We start from the raw sequence: 18,451 nt of genomic DNA, 5'->3' as shown, positions 1-18,451 counted from the left end.
CTGACTGGGGTAAGGTGGTATCTCAGGGTTGTCTTTATTTGCATTTCCTTCACCACCAGGGATGATGAACATTTCCTCATGTGTTTCTTTGCCATTTTTATTTCTTCATTTGAGAAGTCCCTCTTTAGTTCCCTTGCCCATTTAGTAATTGGTTTGTTAGGTTTGGGAGGGATTAGTTTCTTGAGTTCCCTGTATATACAGGATGTTAACCCCTTGTCTGATATATTGCTGGTAAATATTTTTTCCCAATTAGTTGGTTGTCTTTCTAGCTTGGTTGCGATAGCTTTATCTGTGCAGAAGCTTTTTATTTTAAGGTAGTCCCATTTGTCGAGTCTCTCTCCAACTTGCTGTGACCCTGGGACTCTGTTCAGGAAGTTCCTTCCTGTGCCTATTAGTTCAAGTGTCTCTCCTACTCTGTCCTGCAGTAGTTTCAGAGATTCAGGTTTAATGTTAAGGTCTTTAATCCATTTTGAGTTGATGTTGGTGCATGGTGATAGGCTGGGGTCCACTTTTAGTGTTCTGCATGTGGCTGCCCAGTTTTCCCAGCACCAGCGGTTGAAGAGGCTGTGTTTCTTCCATTGTATGTCTTTGGCTCCTTTGTCGAATATCAGCTGACTGTAGGCCTGTGGATTTATTTCTGGATCTTCTATTCTGTTCCATTGGTCTTCGGGTCTGTTTTTGTGCCAGTACCATGCTGTCTTTGTTATTATAGCTCTGTAGTAGAGTTTGAAGTTCGGCATGGATAGCCCTCCCATATTGTCTTTATCCCCTAGAATTGTTTTGGCTATTCTAGGTCTTTTGTTGTTCCATATGAATTTTTGGACTGTTTTCTGTATTTCAGTGATGTACGTCATTGGGATTTTAATAGGAATTGCGTTGAATTTGTATATTAGTTTTGGAAGTATTACCATCTTTACTATATTAAGTCGGCCTATCCAGGAGCATGGGAGGTCTTTCCATTTCCTAGTGTCTTCTGCAATTTCTTTCTTTAACTTTTTATAGTTCTCATTAAATAGTTCTTTTACATCTTTGGTTAGGTTAATTCCTAAATATTTTATTTTTGGGGAGGTAATTGTGAATGGGGTTGCTCCCTTTATTTCCCTCTCTTCCTGTACATTATCAGTGTATAGGAAGGCAACTGATTTTTGTGGGTTTATTTTGTATCCTGCTATTTTGCCGAAGTGATTTATGATTTCTAAGAGTTTGGGGATGGAGTTTTTGGGATCGTGGAGGTATAGTATCATGTCGTCTGCAAAAAGGGATAGTTTAACTTCTTCTTTCCCTATGCGGATCCCTTTAATGTCTTTTTCTTGCCTTATTGCCCTGGCTAAGGGTTCTAGGACTATATTGAAGAGGAGTGGAGACAGTGGGCATCCTTGCCTTGTTCCTGATTTTAGGAGAATTGGTTGTAGCTTTTCCCCATTAAGTATAATATTGGCTATTGGTCTGTCATAAATGGCTTTTATTGTTTTTAGAAATGTTCCTTCTATTCCTATTTTCTCCAGAGCTTTTAGCATGAGTGAATGTTGAATTTTGTCAAAGGCCTTTTCTGCATCTGTGGCGATAATCATGTGATTCTTGACCTTGGCTCTGTTGATATGTTGGATTACATTTATTGACTTACGTATGTTAAACCATCCCTGTGTCTCTGGGATGAAGCCTACCTGGTCATAGTGAATTATTTTTTTATGTGTTTCTGGATTCTGTTAGCTAGAATCTTGTTAAGGATCTTTGCATCTGTGTTCATCAAGGAGATTGGCCTGTAATTCTCCTTTTTAGTTGGGTCTTTGCCTGGTTTGGGGATGAGTGTGATATTGGCTTCGTAGAATGAGTTTGGGATAGCTCCCTCCTTCTCTGTTTCTCTGAAGAGCTTGAGGAGTATGGGTATTAGTTCTTGTTTAAAGGTCTTATAGAATTCTGCTGTGAATCCATCTGGTCCTGGGCTTTTTTTTTTGTTGGAAGACTTTTGATAGCTTCCTGTATCTCATTATAGGATATTGGCTTATTTAATTGGTTAACTTCTTCTTTGCTCAGTTTGGGCAACTTGTATTTCTCTAAAAATGCATCCATTTCTGCCCGATTTTCTTCCTTTAGAGAGTATAGCTTTTGAAAGTAGTCTGTTAGAATTGTTTGGATATCTTGGGTACATGTGGTGATGTTTCCCGTGGCATCCCTAATCCTATTAATATGGGTTTCCTCTCTTCTTTTTTTAATTAATCTAGCCAATGGGCCATCAATTTTGTTTATTTTTTCAAAGAACCAGCTTTTTGTTTGGTTTATTTTGGTTATGGTTTTCTGATTTTCTAATTGGCTAATCTCTGCTTTTAATTTGGTTATCTGGCTTCGTCTAGTAGCTTTAGGTCCCATTTTTTCTTGTTTTTCTAGCTGTTTTAATTGCAACATGAGATTATTTACTTGGTCTGTCTCCATTCTCTTGATGTGGGCACTGAGGGCAATAAATTTGCCCCTCAGGACTGCTTTTGCTGTGTCCCACAAGTTTCTTTGTGAGGTGTTTTCATTTTCATTGAGTTGTAGGAAATGCTTTATTTCTTCTCTGATCTCTTCTGTTATCCAGGCATTGTTAAGGAGTGTGTTGTTCAATTTCCATGTATTAGAGAAATTTCTGCGGTATGCTTTGTTATTGAGAGCTAGCTTGATTCCACTGTGGTCAGATAGGATACAGGGGATTATGTCGATCCCTTTGTATTTGCTTAAGTTCCTTGCATGAACTATGATATGGTCTATTTTGGAGAAAGTTCCGTGAGCTGCTGAGAAGAATGTGTACTGTGTTGTTTTAGGGTGAAATACTCGGTAGATGTCAGTTAATTCCACTTGGAGTATGGCCTCTCTTAATTTGGTAGCTTCTTTGCCAATCCTCTGGTTGGTAGACCTGTCCTTTGGTGAGAGTGGTGTGTTAAAGTCTCCTAGTATTATCGTATTGGGATCTATTTTATTCTGTAAGTTTGAGAGCATTTGTTTGACATATCTGGGTGCACCAATATTTGGGGCATATAAGTTGATGATGGTTATATCCTCCTCTTGGATTGTTCCCTTTATTAATATGTAGCGTCCGTCCTTGTCTTTCTGTACTGATTTTAATGAAAAGTTTATTTTGTCAGATATCAGGATAGCTACACCTGCTTTCTTACTGGGGGCGTTTGATTGGTAGATCCTTTTCCACCCCTTCACTCTGAGTTTGTTTGTATGTTTGGCTGAGAGGTGGGTCTCCTGAAGGCAACAGATGGATGGATCTTGTTTTCTGATCCTCAGTTCGTTTTCTTTAATTGGCGAATTCAGCCCATTTTTATTAAGAGAAAGTATAGAGAGATGCATCGTTGTCCCTGCCATTCCGTTTTCCTAAGTTTTTCTTCTTTCCTTTCCTCCTGTGCTTGCTCAGTTAGACTTTGAGTAACGCCTGTTTGGGGCAGGCCCCAGTTCCTGGTTGCTTTCTTCAGGTTGTGTCCCCCCTCTCAGAATTCTTTGTAATGCTGGCTTAATGTTTATGTATTCATTTAGTTTTTCTTTGCTATTAAAAGTTTTCAGTTCTCCATCGAATGTGAATGCTAGCTTTGCCGGGTATATTAGTCTGGATTGGCAGTTATTGGCTCTCAGGGCTCGTATGGTGCTTTCCCAGGCTTTTCTTGCATTCATTGTTTGTGTGGAGAGATCTGCAGTGATTCTAATTTTTTTTCCCGTTGTAGTATAGCTCCTTCTTCATTTTTGCTGCATGCAGGATTGTTTCCTTATTATTCAGATCTATCATTTTTACTATAATGTGTCTAGAAGTGTTTCTCCTGGGGTCTTGCTTGTTGGGTGTTCGATAAGCTTTTGTGATGTAGTTAAGATGGTCGTTTTTGAGGTGGGGAAAATTTTCATTGATTATCTTGTTAAATAGGTGTTGCATTCCCTTGCTCTGGAATTCCTCACCTTCGTCCACTCCGATTATGCGAAGGTTAAATTTTTTAGCATTATCTGCTTGCTCTTGAATATCCCTTTGGTTTAATTTGAGTGATTTTTCCATATCTGTCACTTTTTGGTCCAGTTGGTGTATTCTGTCTTCTGTATCTGACACTCTACCTTCCATTTCATTCACTCTGTTGATCGTGGCTTCTATTGTGGTTTGCATGGAGGAAATGGATCCCTTTATGGATTCAATGTTGGTTCTCAGAGTACTGATCTCACCTCTCAATGAGGTATGCATTACCTCTAATTTGGTGTTTATCTCACTTCTTACTGAGGTTTGTGCAGCTTCTATTTTTGCATGCATCTCTTGTTTGATATCCTGTATCTCTTTTGATAGTTCATTCTTGTGCTCTTTCAATTTCTGATCAATTTCTCGCTTTATTTCTTGAGTCATTGCCTCCAGCAACCCTTGGATGTAGCTTTTGTCTTCCATTCCTGCTTTGCTCCCACTGGGGCTCTCCCCTGCGTGGCTGCTGGCTTTTGAGGTGAGCTTGCTGTCCTGGGTGGTGGTAAACCTTGTGATTTTTCTCTGTGATTTTCGCATGGAGGTTCAGGAGACTGCTCTTCAATTTTGTTTTGGTGTGTCTGTCTTTGCTTGGTTGCTGATTCTGTATTGGTAGAGAGAGTCTGTGCCTGATCTGGGTTCTGTTGGGAGCCTATTTCCAGCTGCTATTCTAACTTACTTAGGATTCTCAGCTCTCTGCTGTAGATTGCTGGCAGTTCCCGCCTTTGGAAGGGTTGAGCAGCCTAGACTGCTTGTGTTTGCTCCTACGGGTGCTCTTGTGAAGAACAGATGCTCTGGATGCACTCTCCCAAATACTGGAGTCTGCTATTGGCTCCTGATGTGTTTTTGTTTGTTTGTTTTGGGCTGGTTGTGGGCTTGAACTCTAGGTTTGGGTGCTGTCCCTCAGCTTTTCAGCTCAAGGCTGGCACCCTACCATTTGAGCCACAGCACCACTTCTGACCCTTTTTGCTTTTGTGATGCTGAGGAATCAGATCCAGGGCCTCATACATCCAAGACTATCACTCTATTGCTGAGCCGCCTTAACAGTCTGAGCTCCTGCTTACTATCAGGTGCTGGCAGCCTGTGTTGCCCAATTCCCAGTCTAGGGTATATGGGTGGAGTTTTGGTGGGGTTTGGGCTTCTCTTGTCCTGGGCCTCCAGGTCTTTTGTTGTCACAGGCGTGCTTCCTGGGGAGTGTTGTTTCCTGGTTTTCTCCCCTCTGTTGAGGTGTATGCTCAGCTTTTTACTTCAGTTGGGAGGAGTTGGTCGTGTTGTTCAGGCGCCGGATCCCCGGGCCTGGTTCCGGCCCCAGCCTGGAGCACGCTCGTTAGGCCTGTGCTGATGTGTATACCACCTAGGTTATGCAGCCTGGAGCGTGCTCTTTAGGCCTGTGCTAATGTGTATACCACCTAGGTTATACAGCCTGGGGGACACAGTTCAAATTTCCTCTACTGTTGGTAGTCTTGACCCAGGGGCGCTGTTCCTGGCTTGGGCATTTAAGCTCCCTTCCAGGGGCGCTCTTGCTCTAGCCTGGCCAGCGGAGTGTGCTCCATGGGCTGGTGGAGCTCTCAAACAGTTCCCAGTTTTAGTGGGTCTTGTGGTCCAGGTGTTGGGGTAGGGAGTCTAGGTCAGGGTCTGGGGATTCCCTCCAGCTCTGGTCTCCCTTGAGGGATACACTTCCCCTGTGGGGTACTCACCCTGGAGCTGGTTGTTTCTGTGTGGTATAGGTCGTCAGTTGTTGTTGCAATCCGAGTTCAGTTGGGGTGGTTGCGGGCTGGGTTGGGCGGTGGTGGCTCTGTGTGATTCTTTTCTGTCTCTGCCTCTGTCAAAGCTGTTGGGTCAAAAGTGTCCACGCTCAGGCAGCTTCTTCGCTGTGCCGCTGGGGCCCGGGCGGCCCTGCCGGGTCGTTGCGATCACGATCGGGCTGGTGGTCTGCCGACAAGTCCCTTTGTCTGCCCACAGGTCCCTTTGTCATGCTGCTGGTGCCGAGCAGCTTTGGCGGGATGGAGCCTCTCTGCTCTGGTGGAGAGTGAGGGGTGGGGGTGGGATCCTCGTGGAGACTCCCGGCTGGTAGGTTTCTCTGTTCCTGGCGATCTGCTGTTCTGCAAACCGGTACCTGGTGATCTGCAAGCGGCCCCCTGTGTCTCTGGGGCTCCGGCAGCCCCCGCCGGGCCAGCTGGCCGGCGGCTTGGCGCACTGCCGCGCAGCCAGTAAAGGTTGGGGGAGGGGTCTTCGCTTTTCTCTGTTCTGAAATTCTTCTTTTCCTCTCTTTCTTTTTTTGTTATTTTCCGCCTCTGGTTTTTCTCTGAGTGTTCGTCTTTTTGTTGTTGTCAGTCTCTTGGGGAGATTAAGCGTTGGAACTCGAACTCTCTTTTTGGTTGGAAAGAGCTGTGGCGTTTCCCTACTGCCCCGTCGCCATCTCGGTCCCCCCTCCAAAATGTGTAGTTTTTGCAAAATAAAGTCAATGGTGGTTCAAATTATGATATTTTTCTTCAATTAGCTATTTAAAAAGAGGAAAACTATACACCTAAATCAATTTTTCTTAATTGTTTTTATTTATATGCATTTATATGCATATTATCCAATACATATAAACAAGGACAGAAATGTCTACTTAATAAAACAATTCTCAGTTTCTTTCTTTCTTAATCTATTTATGTGGAAAGATTTTAGGATTATAAACCTGAATTACATGAATGACTGAGTTTCAGTGCTCAAGGTCATATGAACAATGTCTAAAATGTCCAGTAAGAGTGATTTAATGTTATACACTGTAAGAAAAATCTATATTTTAAAACAGAATCACTTCAATATTTACTTCTAAGCAATTGTACGTAACAACATACACACACTAAACAAGCACATCAATGAGCAATACCAACACAATGGACTTGAGAAAGCAAGCTCAAAAAGATCTGAGGCTAATTCCATGTTCCCTGAAATTTTTAGTATATTATAAAAATTAATTAAAAGTAAAATGACTGTTAATGAATGAAAACATTTTCTTTCATGTAGAATTTAACTTCTAATTTGTTTTAGAACTATCAAGTAGTTTTATAAACTACTTGGAAAAATAGAGAAAAATATATTAGAAATGATCTGTACAACTTAGGAAGGAGTTAGGATGTGGAAGAAAAGAGAGAAAAATGAGGCAGGGTAACAAGTTAGACAAAAAATGTACTCACTACCTTACTTATATAACTGTAAGCCCTCTGTACATCACCTTGACAATAAAATTAAAATTACAAAAGAAAAATATAATTTATTTTATAGTTCCATATTTTTTATTGAAATAATACATCCTCCAGGAGGGATAGGCACAGAAGTGAAATTAATAATAAACATCATAGTAAACTGTCGTCTATTTTTTTAGGTAAACAAATCAGTGAAAAATCAAGATGAATTGACAAGTATATCATTCAATGGAATAAAATGATGTAAAATGGTTCTTGCACTGTTCAAGTGCTTTTAATTATTATGTAGGTATATGAATATTGTTTTACAGTGATGTGATACATAATATAATCTCCAATGTTAGAAAGTGGTATATTGATGAATTTAAAATGACATGTTATTTCATCATCAATTTTTGTGTGGCCAATTAATAAGAATAGAAACGAATTGGTATGAACTTTAAAGACTGTTTGTATATAACAAGCTCCCAGAATTTTTCTGATTTCAGTAAATGGATAACAAAAATGGATCCACTGTGACTGAGTTTATTTTAGTAGGATTTTCTGGAGGATGGGAACTGCAAATTTTCTGCTTTGTGATATTTTCCTTGATCTACAGTGCTACAGTGCTAGGAAACATTCTCATTATAATCACAGTGATATTTAGTTCTTCCCTTCATTCACCCATGTACTTCCTCCTTGGAAATCTCTCCTTTTTAGACATGTGTCTCTCCAGTGCCACAACACCCAAAATGATCACAAACTTGCTTACTGAACACAAGATGATTTCTGTATGGGGCTGCATGACCCAGATGTTCTTTATGCACTTCTTTGGGGGTGCTGAAATGTCTCTTTTGATAGTCATGGCCTTTGACAGGTATGTGGCCATTTGTAAACCTCTGCACTATAGGACAATCATGAATCCCAGGTTGCTAAATAGGTTTGTGATACTTTCATGGATAGTTGGTTTCTTACACACTATGAGCCAGATGGTACTAACAGTGAACTTGCCTTTTTGTGGCTACAATGTTGTAGACAACATATTTTGTGACCTTCCTCTGGTGATCAAGCTTGCTTGTGTTGAAACATATATCCTGGAGTTATTTGTCATTGCAGACAGTGGGCTTCTCTCTTTCATCTGCTTCATCCTTCTGCTTGTCTCATACACTATTATCCTAGTCACTGTACAACAAAAATCATCTGGAGGGCTCCCTAAGGCTCTGTCCACATTATCTGCCCACATAATTGTGGTCACTCTGTTCTTTGGACCCTGTATCTTTATTTATGCCTGGCCATTCAGTAGTTTTGCAAGGAATAAAACACTGGCAGTTTTTTACACTGTCATCACACCTTTACTGAATCCTGTTATTTATACACTGAGAAATCAGAAAATGCAAGAGGCTATGAGAAAATTACATTTGCAGCATATCCAGTTTTAACATTATATAATTAAGACAATTTTATCTCCAGAGTAAGACAAAATGAGCCGATTGTATAATGCTTTGTTATACTTTTCATGTTAGAATCATGACCGAAGTAGAAAAATTATCACTAAATCATTTTGAATTTACATTTAAAAGTATTTAAATATCTTTAACAATGATAGTTAGGCCTGGAACAAAATGGACATAAAAAGCCAGATAATACTTGCCTTTAGGTAATATATATTTATTGGTGAGGAAATAATTTTAAAATATATATGTATATTCTTAATGATGATGTTAATTGATATGAGTAGCAAATGTTATCTATTAATCTATACCATTATGTAGTTACAAACTATGAATAAGTCATGATTGCTATGTGTTTAAAAAAGAAAAATAAATTGATATTTGCAGACTCAGAGATGGAAAATTTGTCAGTAAACTCAAAAGTAAAGTAAACATAAAGTTCCACAGGAAAAAAACAATGGAAGATAATGTCAACAGAACTTCAGAGTATTCTTTGAAATTCTCTATCTGTGCATGTAACTATGCTCTTTTGACTTTCAAACATTAATAAATAAAAGTAAAACTCAAAGTTCATGCTTTTATTTTTTGGAATATTTTCATGTAACTTTACCCTTACAAAGACTTTCTATTAATCTAATACATAATAAATATGAGTAAATTGCCGGGCGCTGGTGGCTCATGCCTGTAATCCTAGCTACTCAGAAGGCTGAGATGTGAAGATCACGTTCAAAGCCAGCCCGGGCAGGAAAGACTGTGAGACTCCTATCTCCAATAAACCACCAGAAAACCAGAAGTGGCACGGTAGCTCAAGTGGTAGAGCACTCACCTTGAACTGAAGAGCTGAGGGAAAGTGCTCAGGCCCAGAGTTCAAGCCCCATGACCAACAACAAAATAAATAAATAAATAAAATAAGTAAATAAATATGAGTAAATAGAAGAAGAAAGGAAGTAAATTAAGACAATAACATTTATAATGGATTTTATTGCTACATTGTAAAATTACTATCATATTATAAAACATCCCACATTATAGGAATCCTAGCCTTTATAAAGAAAATTATTCTTCTGCTGGTGGGTAGGATTATGCTGTATATAATAAAATATTTCACAAGATTTTTATGTTTGTCAGTATAACACACTAAACCCCTTAAAAACCTTTGGATAAAAATTATTTGAAATTTATAAAATTGTTTATAACTAAAATTTTCTAATAGAAAATCACTCCTGGGGTACAGTAAAAAAAAACTGAATTCTATTCTGTGTGGGTACTGAACAATCACCAACCATGAGTCTTCCTGAATATCACTGACTTAGAGAACTCAGAATTTGATTTTTAAAACACTGTGGATTTGGCTTGAAGAGCATTAAAGACTTAGAAAAAGAGCAAAAGGAAAATGTGGGCAAAAACCTAGTAAATGAAAAGAGCACGCTAAAAATGTATATATGTCTTTACCTTGATCTCTAGATGATATTAAAGCAATTATTTTAAAGTAAATTTATTGATAATCACATGCTTTGTATAATTTAATCATCAAAGTGGGAATTATTTTTGCTAACAGCAATGAAAAACAAAATAATGCATCAAAATTATAAAGGAGCATTTAGAAATAAAACTATAAACATTTACTACTAATATAAATACTTGGCAGTAAGTTTAATTTTGATAAAAGGACTATTGATAAAAATCTTTCATAAGCCAGACACTGGGTGGCTCACGACTGTAATCCTAGCTGAGATCTGAAGATAGTGGTTCAAAATCATCATGTGTAAGAAAACTTCTGAGACTGTTTTTTCTAATAAACTACCAAAGAAAAACCTGGAATCGAACTGTGGCTCAAGTGATAGAGTGTTGCCTTGAACAAAGGAAGATCAGGGATGGTGCCCAGGTCCAGAGTTCAAGCCCCTAAACAGGAAAAAATCAATAAAAGAAGATCTCTACATGGGCTGGGAAGATAGCTCAGTGGTAGAGCACATATCTTGCATGCCAGAGGCCCTGGGTTCGATTCCTCAGCACCACATAAGCAAAAAGAAAAAAAGCCGGAAGTGGCGCTGTTGCTCAAGTGGTAGGGTGCCAGCCTTGAGCTGAAGAGCTGAGGGACAGCGCCCAGGCCCAGAGTTCAGGCCCCACGACTGGACCCAAAAAAAAAAAAAAGAAGAAGAAGATATCTACAAACAAGCACAAAGAATATGGAAACAATGAATGGATTTTAATGAAAACACAAATTAAAAAGCTAAGTAAAAATCCAAGTGAATGTAGGAGTTAATGAGTTTAATGAAATTATAACTATCTGCTAAATGAGATGAAAAAGGCATAGATAAAATTTAATGCATATTCTATAAAATTAAGAAAATTGGAAAAAGGTTTGGGGTTGAGAGGAATGTGGGAGAATAATGAAAGTATGACATTGATGAATATTCATGTATTTATATACTACTTTGTTGAATGGCATCTCCTTTGTACAGTGACTTAGAAGTAAACATTTTTAAAGGCATATGTAAACAAATTAATGAAAACATCAAGCCAGGACATGAAGAAAGGTCTCAATAAAGAGATAAAAATCCTGAAAAGTTATTAAACTAAAGGAGACAATAAAAAATATGTTAAATAAAGTGGAAAACCTCTCCAGCAGGTACATAAAACAGAACTGGGCTTGAAAACAAATTAGATATTGTACAGAGGCAAGAATAAACATAACAAAAAATCTAAGAATTATGATAGAAGTTTTCAAAACCTGGAGCACTCAATTAAAAATGTATGTATAATATGTATTGAGGATGGATAATAGAAGGTAACTGAGGACCTATTTAAAGAGGAATAGCAGAATACTTTCCAAATTTTGAAAAGAGAAACCTATCCAAGGGGCTTTTAGAAGACTCAACAGCCTAGACCAGAAAAGAACCATTGCATAATACCAATAAAAGGATCCCCAAACCAAGAGTGGAAGAAATATTAATGATTACAATAGAAATCAATGAACTAGAGACTAAAAGGATGTTAAAAAGAATCAATAAAAAATAAAACTTGATTCTTAAAAAAGATAAACACCATTGTTAAGCACTTAGCCAATTTGAATTTTTAAAAAAAGAAATCACACAAATAAAATTAAGAAACGGTTATTATAACAAATTCAGGTAAAATCCAGTAATAAAGGGATATACTTCTCAAACCACTTTGGAAAACCTTGTAGAAATGGATACATTTCAGTATATCAAAAATTGAGTCAACAGGATATAAATTAAACAGATCTATAATAAGTACTGAAAGTGGGGGAGAAAAGGGGTAGTAAGAGAAAAATAAAGGAGGGGGTAAAAATGCTCGACAAGAAATCTACTTATTACCTTACTCATGTAACCATAACTCCTCTGTACAGCATCTTTAAAATAAAATAAAAATTTTAAACATAATGAAATTGAAATGGCAATAGAGATTTCCCTCCCCCCAAAAAAATTTCAGGAACCGATGGATTCAAAATTGAATTCTCTAGGACTTATAAAGAAGAAGAATTGTATGTACTGTTCAAACTTTTTCATTAAGTGGAAAGGGAGAGATCATTACCTAACTAATTTTATTATTCTTGGATCATACACAAATCTAAACTAGAATCTCAAGAAAGAAAGATAACTATAGACCAATCTTTTTGATGAACATATATACTCCTTAATAAAATATGTGTTAACCAAATTCAATAATGAAAAAGTTACACAAATTCATTGTATCCCAAGAATGCAAGTCTAGTTCAATAAATGTAAACCAATAAACATAATGCAGAATATTAACAGAAGCAAAGACAAGAATCGCATGATCATTGTAATAAATGCAGAAAAAGTCTGTGACAAAATCCAATGGATTATAGGGGGAAAAGCTAAGGAGGGTGTAGCAATGCTCAATAGGAAATGGACTCATTACCTTGCTCATGTAACTGTAACCCCTCTGTACAGTATCTTTACAATAATATATATATTCAAAAAACTAAACTTAAAAAAAGTAGTGGAAAAAAATCATTAGTAATATTTTACCAAAGTAGCATTTATATTTGTATATAACCAATATTTTATGTAAAATGACTACAGCAAAATTATGAGAATAATAACAAAATCTGTATTTTGCATGAAACAAGAATAATAGTTTTGTTTTTAATATTCCACCAATATAATAAGTGAAAATACTAACATCTCATTTTCTGCAATGGCAGGAGGATATTTTTGCATTCCCTATTGATTTTTTTTTTCCGATCATGAGGTCTACAATCTGGGCCTGGGCGCTGTCCCTCAGCTCTTCAGCTCAAGATTAGCACTCTACCACTTGAGCCACAGAGACACATCTAGCTTTTTCTGCTTATGTGCTGCTGAGGAATTGAACTCAAGGTCTCATGCATGCAAGGCAAGCATTCTACCACTGAGCCACCATCCCAGCTTTTCCCTATTGATTTTTTGCTACCAGGCTCTAATGAATCAATAGCAAACTAATTACTTTTCTCCTTTATCAAAAGATCCATTTAAATACTGTCATCTTTTGAAACAGAGCATAAAATTATATCACTGAGTGATAAATTTTAAGCATCCAGGACTGCATAAGAGCCTTAGTTCTAAAACCAGTTGTTTAAGGATACAGGTGGACCTGTTGCAACAATGAGAAGTACAAGTTGTCATGTCCAATACGAGCTTTACAACGTCGGTGCGGGGGGGTGGGGGGGAAGGGGGGAAGGGGGGGAAGGAGAAGGATTGGGATTGGGGGGAGGGGGGAGGCTGGGAAGGGATGTGAAGGGTAAACAAAGGAGGAGGCTGCAATGCTTGGTAAGAAATGTACGCATTATCCTGCCCACGTAATTGTAACTCCTCTGTACAGTATGTTCACAAATAAAATAAAATCAAATTAAAAAAAAAAAAGAAAATAAAAAAAGAGCCTTAGTTCTGAAGCAAACTGGTAAGTTTCATAGTTCTGTTAAATTATTGTACACATGATTATTAGGTATTGTAATAAAGCATGAACAACAAACAATGGAAGGAACAACGAGGACTGGGAGGAACTAAAATAAAATAAAACAGATTTTCTTTGACCTTGAAAAGGTTGTATTTCTATTATAATACTGGGAAAATGTTCATAATTCAAGGCCAAATACAGCATTCTAAGGACAAAGGACTTAAAACACATTAAACTTGTTTGGTTATACCACTTATAGAGAAGTTTTGAAATAAGTATACTTTGTATTATTGTATCATATAAGGAAATCACCTGTTTGCTTTTATTTTTTGTAATCTAATTAAGAGATAAATAAGATGAATTATGGTTTTGAAAAATTACATAGTAATACCCCTCAAAAAGATTAATGTTCCTTTAGACTTAAGAGAAGAAATACATGAGTAAAATTAAAATTGCTAATATAAAAATGTGAACTAAATATTTCTTTATTTTTTTAAAAATTTTTATTTATTTTTTATTGCAAAAATACTGTACAGAGGGGTTACAATTACATGGGCAAGATAATGAGTACATTTCTTATCAAGCATTGCAGCCTCCTCCTTTGTTTCCCCTTCCCATCCCTTCCCCGCCTCCCCCTTCCCCCAACCCAATCCTCCCCCCACCCACCAAAGTTGTAAAGTTCATTTTCAACATAACGACTTGTACTTCTCATTGCTGCAACGGGTCCACCTGTATCCGTATTTAAACGATTTGTTTTTCCCCTTCCCCTCCACATATTATACCGACATCAAGTACAGTGAAAGCAGGGGTTATACTGTGGGGGAGGGACATACAAAGCAACAAAGAAATAGTCTTATAAATGCTTTAGAAACAAATGCATGAAAGAAAAAAAACATTTGAATACATATCTTAGGGTTGTTTTTCCTAACATCACCTTTTCTGCTTGATTCATACATATACTAGATATTGCAAATAAGGGAAACCATAGAACCTATGTTTCTTTGGGCTTGGCTTACTTCACTTAATATAATTTTTTCCAAGTCTTTCCATTTCCTACCAAATGGGGCAATGTCATTCTTTCTGATGGAGGCATAGAATTCCATTGTGTATATATACCACATTTTCTTTGTTGCTGGGAGTGTAAACTTGTTCAACCACTTTGGAAAGTAGTATGGAGGTTCCTCAAAAGACTCCACATAGAGCTCCCCTATGGCCCAGCAATCCCACTTTTGGGCATCTCCCCAAATGTTTACAAACAAAACCACACTAAAGCTACCAGAACTAAATATTTAAATAATTATTCAGCTGAAAAACAATCTCAGAAAAGCAGACAGCTTCAATTTCTTTGCAGATTCATGTTCAAAAATACTAAGACTAAGAATCCACAGCTGAATATAAGATCCATGCACAACACATGTGTGTATATGTCTGTGTAAGAACATATTTATAGGGCTGGGAAGGTGGCTCAGTGGTAGAGCACTTGCCTTGCATGCCTGAGGCCCTGGGTTCGATTCCTCAGCACCACATAAGCAAAAAGAAAAAAGCCGGAAGTGGCGCTGTAGCTCAAGTGGTAGAGCGCTAGCCTTGAGCTGAAGAGCTGAGGGACAGCACCCAGACCCAGAGTTCAGGCCCCACGACCGGACTCAAAAAAAAAAAAAAAGAACATATTTATATATAAAGAGATGCTCTTATTCTAAGAGTACAAGTGTATGTATACATTTTTTCCTTTCAATGAAAATAATTGTAGTTTTTATATGCTGATATAGACAAGAAATATTCCAGGAATGAACTACAAACCTACAACAAGAATTAAATAAAAGAACCAACAGGAGACTCACTGGATTAAATGATTTAATGAAGCTCATGTCTTGACTTCATTAAGTGTAATTATTCCTCAAATCAAAGCAGCATAGCTGAGTCCACCTCAGATAGTAGCAAGATATCTATGACTTACAACTTGAAAAATCTGAAGGTTAAATGATCCATACATAAAAATGATTGTGAAGAAAGAAATTTATAGGGTACATTGCTTTGTTGGTGTTGTTTTTTTAAGTTGGTTATGGGGCTTGAACTCGGGGCCTGGGTGCTGTCCCTGAGCTCTTCAGCTCAAGGCTAGTGTTCCACTATTTGAGCTACAGAGCCACTTCTGTTTTCTGGTGGCTTATTGGAGCTAAGAACCTCAAAGGGACTCTCCTACCTCCTCAGTAGCTAGGATTACAGGCATGAGTCACTAGCACCTGGCATAAATTACTATATAAAGATAATCTCAATGTAACATGGAAATATTTTTGTTTGTTCTCTTTTATAAGCAAAGTTTAGTGATTCATCTCACTATATGTGTTTGTGGGTCAAAAATAGATGATACTATAATGGTTAGCATTTTAATATTTATTTGTTTCTTTGCTTCTACATTGATTAGATTAAACCAATTCCATGCTAGGTATGTGTTCGACCACTGAGCCACACACCTTCCGACATTCTAGTCTTACTTATAGAGTTAAGAGTTTTAATTTTACTCATACTTGTGAAAATAAATGATTACATCAGGAATATCACATGTAGTCTTTTTAATCTCATTTTGTAGTCATCACATAGAACAGAGAGATAACACTTTTTCTGGTTATATAAACTGAAGATTTAAGAATATTTTGAAGTGGAGCATAGGAAGATGGCAGAGGAGAAGCTGGAGGTTAAACAAGCTCTCTCACAGAAAGCAGTTTTAGGGAGCTGGGAAGGTGGCTCAGTGGTAGAGCACTTGCCTTGCATGCCTGAGGCCCTGGGTTCAATTCCTCAGCACCACATAAGCAAAAAGAAAAAGCCAGAACTGGCTCTGTGGCTCAAGTGGTAAAGCGCTAGCCTTGAGCTGAAGAGCTGAGGGACAGCTCCCAGGCCCAGAGTTCAGGCCCCATGACTGGACCAAAAAAAAAAGCAGTTTTAGTGTTCCAGTGAACAGTCCTAGGACAGAGAATTACACCAAGTGTACCATCACAGTACAGAGAGTTTGGCCAGAGAGGGAAAATCCAGGCAAGGAGGCAGATCTGAGTGCTTGCCGGTAGCAGCAGCTGCAGCAAGGGTGGTGGCAGCCATAGCTGCCATACCTACAACACAGAGAGTCGGGGACAAAGACGCCTGACACAGAGGGTCAGCAGATTCTACTCAACACTAGCAAGAACTGACAAGGAGCAGATATGTTCATCCTGCATATCACAGACCAGAGATGACCCAGGAACCAAGACTGTGGTGTGAGTAGAACCCTGATATCCTCACTCCTTCTCAGGGAGAAGAGGAGGGAAGGTCACCCCTCACCCCACCACTACCTGGAGAGCTCCATCTTTGGTGGAGACCCAGCAGAGCAGCTATCTCCAACTCAGGCCTTGGAAGAAAAGAGTCATTTAGCAGGTCACAGGAACCTGAACTGACCTGCCAGGCTCAGCTCCACCCGGGGGAAAGACACCCAGCCCAGGCAGAGAAAACTCCACCCCCCCCAGGAGTGGCTTTCTTCATGGGGGTAAACAGAGACAGAGGCTGCCCCTCCCTACAGCAGCCTTGACAATCAATTGAAATTAAGTAAACATAAACCCTGAGAATGGCTCCAGGCTGGGTACTGTGAGTGTCTCAGGAGCTAGCCCCTCAGGGAAAAGCTACTATTTGGTGAAAGGCCTCAACTCTACCCAGAACCTAGCCTCATCACAGCATCTCCAAACTAGAGGAAACAGCTATCTCCCTCTTTGGTGATACTCAAAGCAGATCTCCCTCCCATTGAACTAACTTGGGAGGAGGATAACAAAATCCTGGGTAAAGCAGAGCATTTTTCTGCCTGCTCAAACAAACTGACTTAAGAAACCATCCAAGCCACAGGAAAACCAAACACCACAAGCAGACTCCACCAAGGGACTGGTTACAGACACAAGGGAGATACAGGGTCTTCCCATTCCCCCCACCCCTCCCCAAAAAAATCAAAGAACACTTTTTTTGTACCTTTCTTTTAATTTTTAATTTTTTTAAAAATTTTTCTATTAATCTTTATTTTTTCCTCTTATAATTTTTATTTTAGGTGTATATGTGTGTGGGTGGGTGCTTTTTTATCTCTACTGACCTTTTGGTCCTTTTTTTCTTTCTCATTATTTTCATCTTTCCTTCTCTTTCATTCTTTTTTGCATGACTTGATTGCTGTTCTGCTCATCCTCAGATAAACCCGTCATTGATTATTAGACCTTATCCCCCATTGTGTACACATTTAATCCAAATGTGTGACTCAATTCAAAAACTCTTAGGCTTAAATGCCTTAATAGTAATATTATTTCTTTATACCTATATAATATTTTAAGTATTTTTAGTTTTTAGTTTTTCATGTCTCCTTTCTATCCCTCCCCTCCTCTCATTCTATCCCCGTTCTTCTCTCAATTTCACCTTTATAATTAGATAATTTCTAAGTTTCACTTTTTAAGTTTAAATTTTTGGTTTTCCATTTGTTCTTGTTTCTTTTTTTTTCTCTCTCCTATCATTCTGTCCAATCCATTTCCCTCTTTAAGATTAGGAGTTGGTTAATTTCATTCTCCTTTTACCTTTCCACATCCCTCTAATCCTATTTTTTCCCACATTTCTCCCTAAACCTAATAATTTCTGGTTGGCCAAATTCTTCTTTGCTGTTCTTACCCATTAATCCATAGTTGTTTGAGGTTGGATAGATTTTATCTGTTGAACTAGATTGTATCTGCAGACTTTTGACTATGCAACTACAGGACTTTGGTTGATGCTTGCCTTAAAATAATATTCTAGCACAAAATTGGTGTTACTTTCATACCAAATGGTCAGAACAAGCCAATAAAACACAAGAAAAATGGCAAGACCGGGTATCTCAACTCCCACTCATGATAATCAGGTGACAGAACAGATAATGAGTAATCCAGAGGAGAGTTCCCAAAAAGCTCTACAAACAC

General features: G+C 38.1%; 2 protein-coding genes across 2 annotated transcripts in view; both read left to right on the top strand.

Annotated features, from left to right (window-relative positions):
* LOC138810974 (olfactory receptor 4K14-like) overlaps positions 1-6,000 on the top strand; it is a 69,439-nt gene extending 63,439 nt beyond the window's left edge. Inside the window, exon 2 of the mRNA XM_069998412.1 lies at positions 5,799-6,000. Coding sequence (XP_069854513.1) covers positions 5,799-6,000 — 202 coding nt within the window. The remainder of the gene's footprint in view (positions 1-5,798) is intronic.
* A 1,652-nt stretch (positions 6,001-7,652) lies between these two features.
* LOC138810973 (olfactory receptor 4L1-like) lies at positions 7,653-8,579 on the top strand. The gene has a single exon (XM_069998411.1). The coding sequence runs from the start codon at positions 7,653-7,655 to the stop codon at positions 8,577-8,579; it is 927 nt and encodes a 308-aa protein (XP_069854512.1).
* Positions 8,580-18,451: the final 9,872 nt, after the last annotated feature.

Source organism: Dipodomys merriami, unplaced genomic scaffold (genome assembly GCF_024711535.1).
Source record: "Dipodomys merriami isolate MVZ:Mamm:240054 unplaced genomic scaffold, mDipMer1.0.p SCAF_518, whole genome shotgun sequence".
In the NCBI taxonomy this organism is placed as follows: domain Eukaryota; kingdom Metazoa; phylum Chordata; class Mammalia; order Rodentia; family Heteromyidae; genus Dipodomys; species Dipodomys merriami.
This window is presented reverse-complemented; position numbering and strand designations above follow the sequence as displayed.